The sequence below is a fragment of the Erithacus rubecula genome (genome assembly GCF_903797595.1).
Source record: "Erithacus rubecula genome assembly, chromosome: 28".
Lineage (NCBI taxonomy): Eukaryota > Metazoa > Chordata > Aves > Passeriformes > Muscicapidae > Erithacus > Erithacus rubecula.
Window position 1 is genome coordinate 3,367,656 of NC_136680.1, and position 11,050 is coordinate 3,378,705.

The 11,050-nt window shown below is 63.9% G+C and overlaps 1 protein-coding gene across 2 annotated transcripts; it reads right to left on the reverse strand.

Moving 5' to 3' along the window:
- Positions 1 to 918: 918 nt before the first annotated feature.
- On the reverse strand, positions 919 to 9,133 carry ZNF414 (zinc finger protein 414). Of its 2 annotated transcripts, XM_079328585.1 has the most exons (9): positions 8,999 to 9,133; positions 4,889 to 5,007; positions 4,486 to 4,581; positions 4,300 to 4,407; positions 4,063 to 4,168; positions 3,440 to 3,933; positions 3,022 to 3,072; positions 2,342 to 2,497; positions 919 to 1,316 (listed from the first exon to the last, which is right to left on the reverse strand). In XM_079328585.1, the coding sequence occupies exons 2-9, from the start codon at positions 4,956 to 4,958 to the stop codon at positions 1,240 to 1,242; spliced, it is 1,158 nt and encodes a 385-aa protein (XP_079184711.1). In that variant the 5' UTR covers positions 4,959 to 5,007; positions 8,999 to 9,133; the 3' UTR covers positions 919 to 1,239. The 2 variants fall into 2 exon arrangements, with proteins under 2 accessions (XP_079184711.1, XP_079184712.1); XM_079328586.1 differs by lacking the exon at positions 3,022 to 3,072.
- Positions 9,134 to 11,050: the final 1,917 nt, after the last annotated feature.

Sequence of the window (11,050 nt, forward strand, 5' to 3'; positions counted from 1 at the left end):
TCCCCTGCCTCCCTTTGGGGGCTCAGGATCCCTCCCCTTGGGGCACTCTGACCCCGTGCTGGCTCTGTGATGAGCTGTCACTCTGTCAGCTCTCAGCAGCTCAGGGACCCCTCAGGGTGTCCATCCCCCTGCTCAGGGACAGGGCGGGGCTGGGGAGGGCACGGTCCCAGCTCAGGGGGTGCAGGAGAGAGCTGAGGCATCCTGGTGTGCTGCTCACCCGTGCAGGATGGCAGAGGGAGGAAGGAAGGGATTCCCCCCACCCCCCAGGTGGCCATTGAGCCTTTCTGAGCCCCCATCTCGGTGTTTGTGGCCCCTCCCAGGGCTGGCAGCAGAGCAGGGGGTGCCGGCTCTCCCACCCCTCCCATCCCATCCCATCCCATCCCTCGCTCCCAGCCAGGGCTGGTGTGGGCACCAGCAGGTCCCAGCACGTCTCCCCTCAAACCAGTTTGCAGCAAACTTTTCACCCCGCTGGGCTGAGACTGGCAGAGCAGGACTGGGGGAGCCCCCCAGGCTGGGCCCCTGCCCCTCCCAATGGCTCTGTGCCACTCCATGCCCTCCTCCTGGCACCTGTGCCAGGGGTTGGGGTCCCCCCTGGTCTGGCTGTTGGGGTACAGCTGGCAGAGGCTCCAGCCCTGTTGCTCAGGCTCTGCAGGCTCTGGGGTGGGGCAGGGGGAGCACGGAGCATCCCTTCCCCTTCCCCAAACATTTCCCTTTCCCCCTCCCCAAACATTTCCCCTTCCCCAAACACTTCCCTTTCTCCTTTCCCAAGCCAGCCCCTGGCAGGGCCAGCCCAGGAGCACAGGGTCACACCCCCTGTGCCCCCCATGTCCCCTTCCCTTGGTTTTGGGGGGCTCCTCAATGCCAGCCCTGCTCCCCCTGGCCCCCACGGGGACTGACAGAGCCTCTCCCGGCCGCCACTCCTGTACAATTCCCATTTTTTTATTCTGAGATCTCATTCCAGAGAAGTCCACTAACTCCTGAGAACCTACTGGGCTCCCTGCAGAGCCCCCGGGGCTGAAGCAACAAAACCTTGAGGGGAGGGAGACACAGCAGTTCTGGCTGCTGGAGAGTTCCCAAAAATAAAATGAAAGGGGAGAAATTCCAGGGGAAATTCCCGGGCTGGGCTGGGGGTGCTCCTGTCCCCAGGGAGGGCCTGTCCCAGCACAGGGGCAGGGGCTGTGCTGTGCCCCCTGCCTGGCTCAGGGGGGGGACAGGGAGAGTCCCGTGGAGCCGAGGGCATCAAAGCTGGGAGTACAGGGAGTTCTCCATCTCCGGCGGCAGCTTGGCGTGGAACGGGGCGAGGCCCACCCCGAAATCTGGAGGGAGAGGGGAGAGAACTGTCAGCACATGGGCCCCCAGGAGCATCACAGGGGCTGGGGGGCACAGGGAGAGGATTGGGAGGGCACACAGACCCCCAGGGACATCACAGGGACACAGGGAGGGCACTGGGGGGGCACATGGACCCCTCAACGACATAGCAGGGGCTAGGGGTAAAGAGAGGGCAAGCACATGAACCCCTCCAGGGCACAGCAGGATTGGGGGGGCATGGAGAGGACACAGGGAGGGCACACAGAGCCCAGGGGCAGTGCAGGGTCTGGGGGCTCAGAAGGGCACACAGAGCCCAGGGGCAGTGCAGGGTCTGGGGGCTCAGAAGGGCACACAGAGCCCAGGGGCAGTGCAGGGTCTGGGGGCTCAGGGAGGGCACACAGAGCCCGGGGCAGTGCAGGGGACAGGGGCACAGGGAGGGCACACAGAGCCCAGGGGCAGTGCAGGGGACAGGGGCACAGGGAGGGCACACAGAGCCCAGGGGCAGTGCAGGGGACAGGGGCACAGGGAGGGCACACAGAGCCCAGGGGCAGTGCAGGGTCTGGGGGCTCAGGGAGGGCACACAGAGCCCAGGGGCAGTGCAGGGTCTGGGGGCACAGGGAGGGCACACAGAGCCCAGGGGCAGTGCAGGGTCTGGGGGCACAGGGAGGGCACACAGAGCCCAGGGGCAGTGCAGGGTCTGGGGGCTCAGGAGGGCACACAGAGCCCAGGGGCAGTGCAGGGTCTGGGGGCTCAGGGAGGGCACACAGAGCCCAGGGGCAGTGCAGGGTCTGGGGGCACAGGGAGGGCACACAGAGCCCAGGGGCAGTGCAGGGTCTGGGGGCACAGGGAGGGCACACAGAGCCCAGGGGCAGTGCAGGGTCTGGGGGCTCAGGGAGGGCACACAGAAGCCTCCAGGGCACTGCTGAGGCTGGGGAAGCAGGGACTGGAGCCGGGCAGGCTGTGCCAGGACAGAGGGATCAGGATGTGCCTCATCCCTGCCGAGCCCATCCCGGGGCCGGGGTCCCTCCCGTACCCATGTCGGCCTCCAGGCGCCCGGGCGGGGGGTTCTTGCGGTGGTCCTCGATGTGCAGGGTCATCTCCTCGCGGGAGGCGGTGGAGAAGGGGCACTGCGTGCAGCTGTAGCGGCCCCGCGTGTGCTCCCAGACGATGCGGCTGTTGGAGGAGTGCCCTGCAAGGACGGGCGGGCAGGGAAGCACAGGGATCGCCCCGGCATCTCCCCGGGATCGCCCCGGGATCGCCCGGAGCCGGGTGGTGCCGCGGGGCTGTGGGGGCTGGAGCTCCGAACCCCGCACGCTCAGGGTTCCCTTCCCAAGGGAAGAACCCCGAAATGGAGCAGGGAGCCAGGCTGTGCCCCCGGCCCGCAGCGAAGGGCACAGCGGGTTCCAGCCTGGGGGCACTGGGGGCACTGAGGCAGCCGCTGCTGCTGCTCCTCCTCCTGCTGCTTCTGCCCCCGGGGCCAGGCTGGGGGGTTTTGGGGGGGGTACAGCCGGCCACCCCCCTGCCTCAGAGCCCACCTGGGCCACATCCCCTCTCTGCGTGGCTCCCAAAAAGGAGGGAGCCCGCCCTCCCCCTCTCTCTCCGGGGAGCACGGCAGCGCCCCTGCGGCCTCTCCCATCCCCTGCGGCCCCCCCGCCGCCCCCCAAACCCCCCAGCCACAGAAAGCGGCCCCCACCCAGTAGGTGCCAAACTAACCTGGAGTCACTCCTGAGCCAAAGCATGGGAGGAGTGGGCTGACACTCAAACCTGCGGAGGGAATCGAGGGGCAAGACAAGCATTAGGTCTTCCCCTCCCTCGGGGGGGACACGTGGGGGGGCAGGCCTGGCCCGACCCCCCCGCCTCGCACCCCCAGCACGCCGGGGAGCAGCAGGGCCGGGAGAATTTGGAGGCGTTTTATTTTTTTTTTTGCAGTCGCCGGTGCTTTGCCCAATCGAACATCACAGAGGGGGTGGCACGGGTGGCACTTTGGGGGCTTTTGCGGGGGGGGTGGCCGGGCCGGAGGGGCAGGAGGGGCCGGATCCTCGGCTGGGCGGCGGCGGGTCCTCCTCGGGAGCTGCTGCTGGTCAAGGCGGGAGCAGAAGAAGGTTTGTCCCGAACGGCTCGGCGCTCTCACCTTGGCTTTTCTTCCAGACGGCGTTGGAGACGCTGGGGGGGCCGTGGGCCGGCAGGAAGGGCCGCAGGCGGTGCTGAGCCGCGGGCTGCGCCAGCCCGAAGGGCGAGGGGGGCACGTAGGGCAGGAACGGCCCCGGCACCGAGGACGGGGCGGGCCCCGAGAAGCGAGTCAAGGACGAGGGCCCGAAGAGGCCGGGCTCCAGCAGCGGGAAGGGGTGCGGGCCCGGCGGCACCAGCGGCTCCAGCGCCCCGGGCAGCTCGGGCAGCGCGGCGTCCGCCGCTCCTTTCTCCGCCGGCCGCAGGGCGCTCGGCAGCTTGGGCAGCCCCTCGGGGGGCTTGGCCGGGGGCTCCTTCTCCGGGACGGAGGCAGCGGGAGGCAGGACGGGCTTGTCGGGCTTGGGGGGCGGCGCGGGGCCGCTGGCGCTGTCGGAGCAGACGTGCAGGTGCTTGAAGAGGGAGCGGTGCGTGCGGAAGCGCAGCAGGCAGTTCTCACACCTGGCGGCCGGGAAAAGCTCCGTCAGAGCCGGACGCCGCCCCCAGCCCCTGCCCCAGGGACGGCGGGGAGCTGCCGGGTGTCCCCGGAGAGGGGGGACAGGGATGGGGACAGGGAGCAGCGGGACTCACTTGAAGTAGCGGTTTGGTTTGTAGTGCACCTTCATGTGCGCCATGAGGTCCTGCATGCTGGGGAAGGTCTCGGTGCAGCCCAGCGTGGGGCAGTGGAAGGTTTTGCCTGGGCAGAGGAATTCAGAGAGAGATTCAGTGGTGACAGCCCTACTGCAGGGTCTGCAGCACCAGCGCTGCTGAGCCCTGCTCTGCCCCCTCCCAGCCAAAAAAAGCGCACGTGGGGTGTCCTGGCCTTACCCTCGAGGGACTGCGTGGGTCTGTAGTGGACCTTCAGGTGGTCCACCAGCTCCTGCATGCTGGGGAAGGCCAGCTTGCAGCCGTAGCTCGAGCACTGGTAGTGTTTCCCTGCAAGGACACACATGCGTCGGCCTCGTCCCTGCCCCGGCTGTCGCTGTCCCCTCCCCAGGGCGGGGCTGGGCTCACCTGGGACAGGTCTGCGCTTCAGCGGCCGCAGCTCCGGGGTCCCTGCGCTCCCCGCCACCGCCATCGGGGCACTGCCCAGCGCGGGGACACTGCAGCCTGCGGGGACAGCTGGTGAGGCTCGACCCTGCCACAGCGCCCCTCTGCCCTCCCCATCCCTCCAAAACACGGCAGTGGGGCCTGGGGGGTCTGCCTGGAGAGGCTGGAGTCCCCCAGGCTGTGAGAGCTGCGAGGGGCTTTGCTCTAGAAAAAGCTGAGGAGTGAAGGTGAAGCCTGGTGGTGTCTGAGCTGGGTGATGCCACCTGCGCACCCAGGGACATCCCCGTGAGGGAGGGGATTCGGCCAAAGGGACCTCCCGGCCACCCCCTGCCCCTGCCCCTCCTCTCAGAGCCCTGAGGACACTCACCTGCCCCCTCTGCGCCCAATTTCCCCCGCACGGAGAAGGTGGCCACAGCCTCGTCCTTCTCTGTGTTCATGGCCGGGCCGGAGCTGGGCACGGGGACGCGGCGGCTCCTCCCGGCGATGCTGCACCGGGAGCAGGGGAGGGAGGTCACATCGAGCCCGGAGCCTTCCTCCTCCTGCTCCTCCTCTTCCTCTTTTCCCTCCTCTCCTCGGTGTCCCGTGCTCGTGGGACTGATTCTCCCAGAGCTGTCACTGTCCCTTCCTGCCTCCCTCAAATCCCCCAAATATCCCCCCAGGCATCACCAGGATGTGGTGCCAGCCCACAGCAAAGTACCCAAATTTTCCCCCGAACTGCAGGATCCCCTCCAAGGCACAGTCAAACCAGGGATTGCTGGAGCTGCTCCAGCCTCCTCTCCCAGGGCTGGGGGGCTCACTGGGTGCTCCCCCCAAAATTCCAAAGAGTTTTCCAGTCAGGAGGAGCAGCAGGTCGCACTGAATGACTGGGAATTGATGATGGGCACGTGGGGACAAAATTCCTGCCCAAAATTACATTGGTGTGGCCTCACCACACCTTGGCAAGAGGCTCCCACATGGTAAGCCAAACTCTAATTCCCAGTGAAAAATCATCTGGAAAACCCCCTCAGTTTGGGAGATTCCTCTGTAGTGTCTTAATGTTGGAGTGAGAGAGAAAACGATGATAATAATGGCAATAATAATGCTAATAAATAATAAGCAATGATTAAAATAAGGACAAAAGGATAAAATAAAAAGGATAAAAGGGTAAAAATATTTATAATAATGCCAATAATGATAATTATAATACTGATAATAATGACAATAATAGCAATAATAATATCAGCACTGTGGCTGTGAAATGGGCACTGAGTAATATTTCCCCAAGAGCCCAATAACTCCTTGGGAAATCTCCCTGGAGATCAGCTCTGCTGGCTGGGGCACCCCATCCTTCCCATTAACATTTGCTCCAGAGACACTTTCCCAGCTTTTGGCTCAGGGGGGTCTTGCCCAGAGGGGCTCAGCCTGGCCAAGCTGGGCTCAGCAGCTGTTCCTGCAGCACCCGGCACACTGGGATCACAGCCAGTGGGAAATAAATCAGGGAGGGGGGAAAAAGCCATGTGGGATTATTCCTGTGGCTACCCCTGGGCTCCTGGCTTTGTCTGGGGGTTGTGGGGCTTTTTTTTTGTTGTTGTTTTCTCAGCTCAGCGGCCTCAGGATGGAATCAGCCAACCATAGAAGGGGATTGGCCATGGAATGGGGGAATTTGGGGCAGGGTTGGGGCTGGTCATGGCCCAGGAGAGGAAATTCAGCCCTGGATGGAGGGGGTGCTCCATCTCCATCCTCCATCCCAGCAGGACATGGGGTAAACATGCAAAGTTCCCAGCAGCTATGATGGAGCTTTGTTTATCAGGCAGAAATGAGAGGTCTGGTGGGAAAAAAGGTGTTGAGAATCTTCTTTTAGAGGGAGACAATGCTGAAAACGTCAAGGCAGGGCTGTGTCTGCCTGCCCAGTGTCCCTGTGGCACTGCCACATTTTGGTGCCCAACCCTGAAGTGTTGGAGCTGCCAGAGCCTTTCCTGGAACCACCAGCCCTGGAGACTGCAGTGAACCAAAATCCCTCTGGAAAAGCTCTCTGGATGAAAGCTGGGTGGCACAGCCTGGGCTCAGGACCCCTGCAGACCCCTGGGACTGACAGCCTCCAGGTGAGCCCACAGGGAGCTCTGGGGCAGCACAGGGAAGTTTTTCCAAGGAATCAGGAAATTCTTCCCCAGCAGCACTGCAGCAGGGGACAGGGAGCTCCTGGAGCTCCAGGGTCAAAGCCAGCAGTCCTGTGGATGTTGGAAGCTCTGTTCTGTCCCTCTGGGATCACAGATGCTGCTCTCCATTTCCCTGTTGCAGCATTCCAGTGATGCTTTGTAAGCTGATTTTTTTTTCTCTGGAAAAGCTGGAAAAATGCCTCTTGAGCAGATCCCCTGAGGGCAGGCAGGATGGACACTTGTCTCGTGGCCCCAGTGTTCCCCATGGGTGACATGGCAGAGGACACAGTGGCAGCATGGTGGCATCGCCCTGTGCCCAGCCCAGGGACTGGTTTTTGGAGAGCAGGTGGCACCTGGATCATCTTGCTGTCATTTGCCACCTCCCATGGGATGGTGGCCAACATTTCTCCTCCTCTAGGACTGTCTGTCCTGCAGCCCTGAGTGTGACGTCCCAGGTGCTGCTGACCTGCCACTGTCCCCATCCCCAGTGACCTCCCATTGTCACCAGAGACATGAGTGACCCAGAGATGTGAGTGACCCAGAGATGTGACCCTCTTGGTGACATGATTCCCCCACAGACAGGACCCCCCTAGAAATATGACTCCCCCTGAGATGTGACCACTAATGCAAACCTGCCCTGGAGCGCCCAGTCCCAGAGCCACCACTGTCACTGTCACTATCCCAGGGTTTTCCTGCCACAGGTTCAGCCTCCCCAAAAAGCTGCTGACACCAAACTTCCTCATCCCAACCCCTGTGGTGAACAGGGACCCCAAAATCCCTTCCAGGGGGCTGCCAGCCATGAGGGTGGGCAGGATGTTTGCATCTGCTGCTCACCCCGAGCAGGCTCTGCTGCTGATTCAGTGGATAATTAACACAGCTCATCCCCCTCAAACCATCCGGGGGCTTTATCCATATCCCGAGACTTTTCTCAACCCACCCCGGGAGGATAAATGGGACAAATAATCCGATTTGAGCATCTCTGTGCGTGCTCAGAGCCCCGAGGATGAGGAGGCTGCCCCAAAGGCGCAGGATATGAGACAAAGGCTGGGAACAAGGGGCTCATGTGATCGCGAGCGCCGGGGGAGGAAGCGCCGGGGCTCAGCCCCTGCCAGTGCCACCAGCCCGTGCTCAGACCACAGCCCGAACCAAAACACAGCCTGGGCATCCTCCCGGAGCCTCCAGACACCGCGGGGAGACCCCGAGAGCGGGGGGTGCTGGGGGAGGATGCTCCAGGTGCGCAAGGCAAGGTGGGGGTCCCAGTCCCGGCATGGATTCCGTGGGGTGTGTTCCCTGCTTTCCAACTCAGAATCTGCCTGCAGAGCCTGAGGAGCCCACCCTGAGCCCAGCGACAGGGTGGGCAACCAGAGGGGCGAGTGTTCAGCCTCGGTGTCACATCCCCTTGGTGGCCATGGGGGCAGCTCAGCCCCTCTTCCTTCTGAGAGGGGGAAGCCTGGGGGACCCCACTATCCCCCAGCCCTGCTGCCATTTCCTCACCTTCCCACCTTTGCCTGCCTGCCTGTGGGTAGCCCATCCACCCGGCCACATCAGCTCTGCAGCTGGAACAAACCCCACTGTCCCTTCAGGAGCCACCTGGGGGATGTTGGGGTGTCCTCCCTGAGCCTGGACAAAGCTGAGCCCAGGCGAGTTCACGGCCTGGCCAAGGGCAGGAGCCCCCGGCTCGGACAGCAACAAAGCGGCTGCCACAGGGGTGGGAGGATGGAGGGAGATCCCGGCAGGTGCATCCCGGGATGTGAGGGCGCTCCTGCTGCTCCCACAGGCCACACACCTGTCAAGACCCCGGGCTCGTGTCGCTGTCGGCGACTCCGCGGGTTGCCCCCGTGGCTACTGGTTTCTGGGGCTGGTAGCCCCCCACACACCCAAGGCTGCAAGTGCAGGGAGCAGTGACAGCTCCGGGAGCACCCCCACGGCCCCCCCGCCATGGGCCCGAGGTGACCCGGGCCAGGTCCCTGCACGCCCCGCTAGCCCGGGCCCCTCTCCGGTACCGCTGCTGCTCCGGGACAACTCTCGGTCCCAGGCCACTCCCGGTGCCGGTCCATTCCCCGGTACCGGTACAGCCCCGGTGCTGCTTCACCCCCGGTATCGATCCAGCTCCGGTGCCAGTACATCCCCCGGTACCAGCACTCCCCGGTGCCGATACGATCCCGGTGCCGATACGGTCGCGGTGCCGGAACTCCCCGCCGGTGCCGGTGCATCCCCGGTGCCGGTAAAGCCCCCGCTATTCGCGCACCCCCCTGTGCCAGCCCATGCCCGGGGCCGCTCCGTTCCCCGCTCCCGGTGCTCCCCCGCTCCCTCCCGCTCCCTCCCGGTCCCCCCGGCCGTACCGGGGCTGCGGCGGGGCCGGCGCCGCCCGGGTCGCGCATCAGCGGCGGGGCGGCCGCGGGGCCATTTTCTGTGCGGAGCTGTCGCGAGAGCGGGGGGAGGAGGAGGAGGATGATGACGGGGGGGAGGAAGGAACGTGCGGAAGGGCGGGCGGGGGCCTGGGGGGGGACCCGGCCCCGCCCCGCTCCGCTCCCCCGCTCCGCTGCTTTTCCCGGGAGATTCTCCGCACCCCGCATCCCGGCGCCTGCGGGCAGCTCCAGCATCCCGGGGGTTGGGAACATCCCGGGGGCTTTGGAGGATCCCGGGAATTTTGAAGCATCCCGGGGGTTGGGAGCATCCTGGGGGCTTTGGAGGATCCCGGGAATTCTGAAGCATCCTGGGGGTCTCGAAACATCCCAGAGAGGGAAAGGCATCAGCTCATCCTGAAGCTTTTGGAGCATCCCAGGGCCCTTGGAGCATCCTGGGATCTCGGATCATGTCAGGGACTCAGAACATCCCGCTGGGTCTTGAGCACCCTGAAGGTCTTGGAGCATCCCAGGGCTTTTGGAACATCCTGGGACTTTGGGGCATTCCAGAGACAGGGGTCATGGAGCATCTTGAGGGTTTTGGAGCTTTTGGGGGGGGCTTTGGTGCATCTTGGAATTCTCAGAGCATCCTGGTGCTTCGCAGTGTCCAGGGGGCTCAGAGCACCTCGGGGTGCTCAGATCCTGAGCCCTGTGGGAAAACTTGGACCCCTTGGAGCATTCCAGAACCCTCTGAGCACCCCTAGCTCCTGGGAGCACCCTGGACCCCTGGGGACACCCCAGACTCTTGGGGACACCCCAGACTCTTGGGGACACCCCTACAGCTCATGTATGCCCTGAGGAATGGCCCAGATCCCCTGGATCCTCACAGCAGCAGAAGCCCCCATGAGACCCCCAAATCCAAACCCCTGGGAGCCCCTGGAGCTCTGTGGAGCATCCCTGGAGCACCCAGGGGGTGCCTGGGCTGGCCCAGCTCCCACCTCCCTGCAGGACTGAGTGGGATCACCCCACTGACAGCACCCACTGCTGGGTGGTGCCCCCCATTCCCAGCCCCCAGGAAGGGTTGGAAGGTGCAGGAAGGAGTTTCCTAAATCTGCATATTTAGGGATTAAAAAGCCACTGTTTTTCATTAAAATAAATCCAGACATCTCCCCCTTGCACTCTGCAATGCAAGGACTCCTAAAAAGCTGTGATTTGCAGGGAAAATCACCCTAAGGACTGCTGGGCTGAAAAACCCCATTATGAGGGGAGGAGGAGAAGCATAGTTTCTAGTGTGGGGCTGGGAGGAACTTGCAATTCCATGGGGAATTTCCCATCCCAGTGGGATGCCCTCTGTTAATCCCACCCCAAATCCCCTAAACACTGCTGGACCCCCAAATCTGAGGTGGGGAGGTCTCTGTGACACGGGAGCAGCTCCAGTGGGGGTTTGGGAGGGATGGAGGGAGGAAGAGGAAGGCTGCAGTGTGGGATCAGAGAGGAAGAGGAGGGCTGGACTATGGGATCAGGCCGGGCTCTGTGGGGTCAGACCGGGCTGTGGGGTCAGGCTGGGCTCTGTGGGGTCAGGATCAGAAAGGGAGGAAGAGGAGGGCTGGACTATGGGATCAGGCCAGGCTATGGGGTCAGGCTGGGCTCTGTGGGGTCAGACAGGGCTGTGGGGTCAGGGAGGGAGGAAGAGGAGGGCTGGACTATGGGGCCAGGCCGGGCTGTGGGGTCAGGCTGGGCTCTGTGGGGTCAGGATCAGAAATGGAGGAAGAGAAGGGCCGGGCTGTGGGGTCAGGTCGGGCTCTGTGGGGTCAGGATCAGAAATGGAGGAAGAGGAGGGCCGGGCTGTGGGGTCAGGCTGGGCTCTGTGGGGTCAGCCTGCCGTCACTTCCTCTGGCACAGGGCCCGGCCATGAGCCGGACATTCGAGCCCTGTTCATCCCTGTCCCTGCTGAAATCCTCCTGGCGCAGCTGTGGGTGGCACTCAGCCCAGCCAGCCCCAGCCCGCTGTCCCACTGCCCTGGGCTTTGGGATGTCCACCCCAAACACC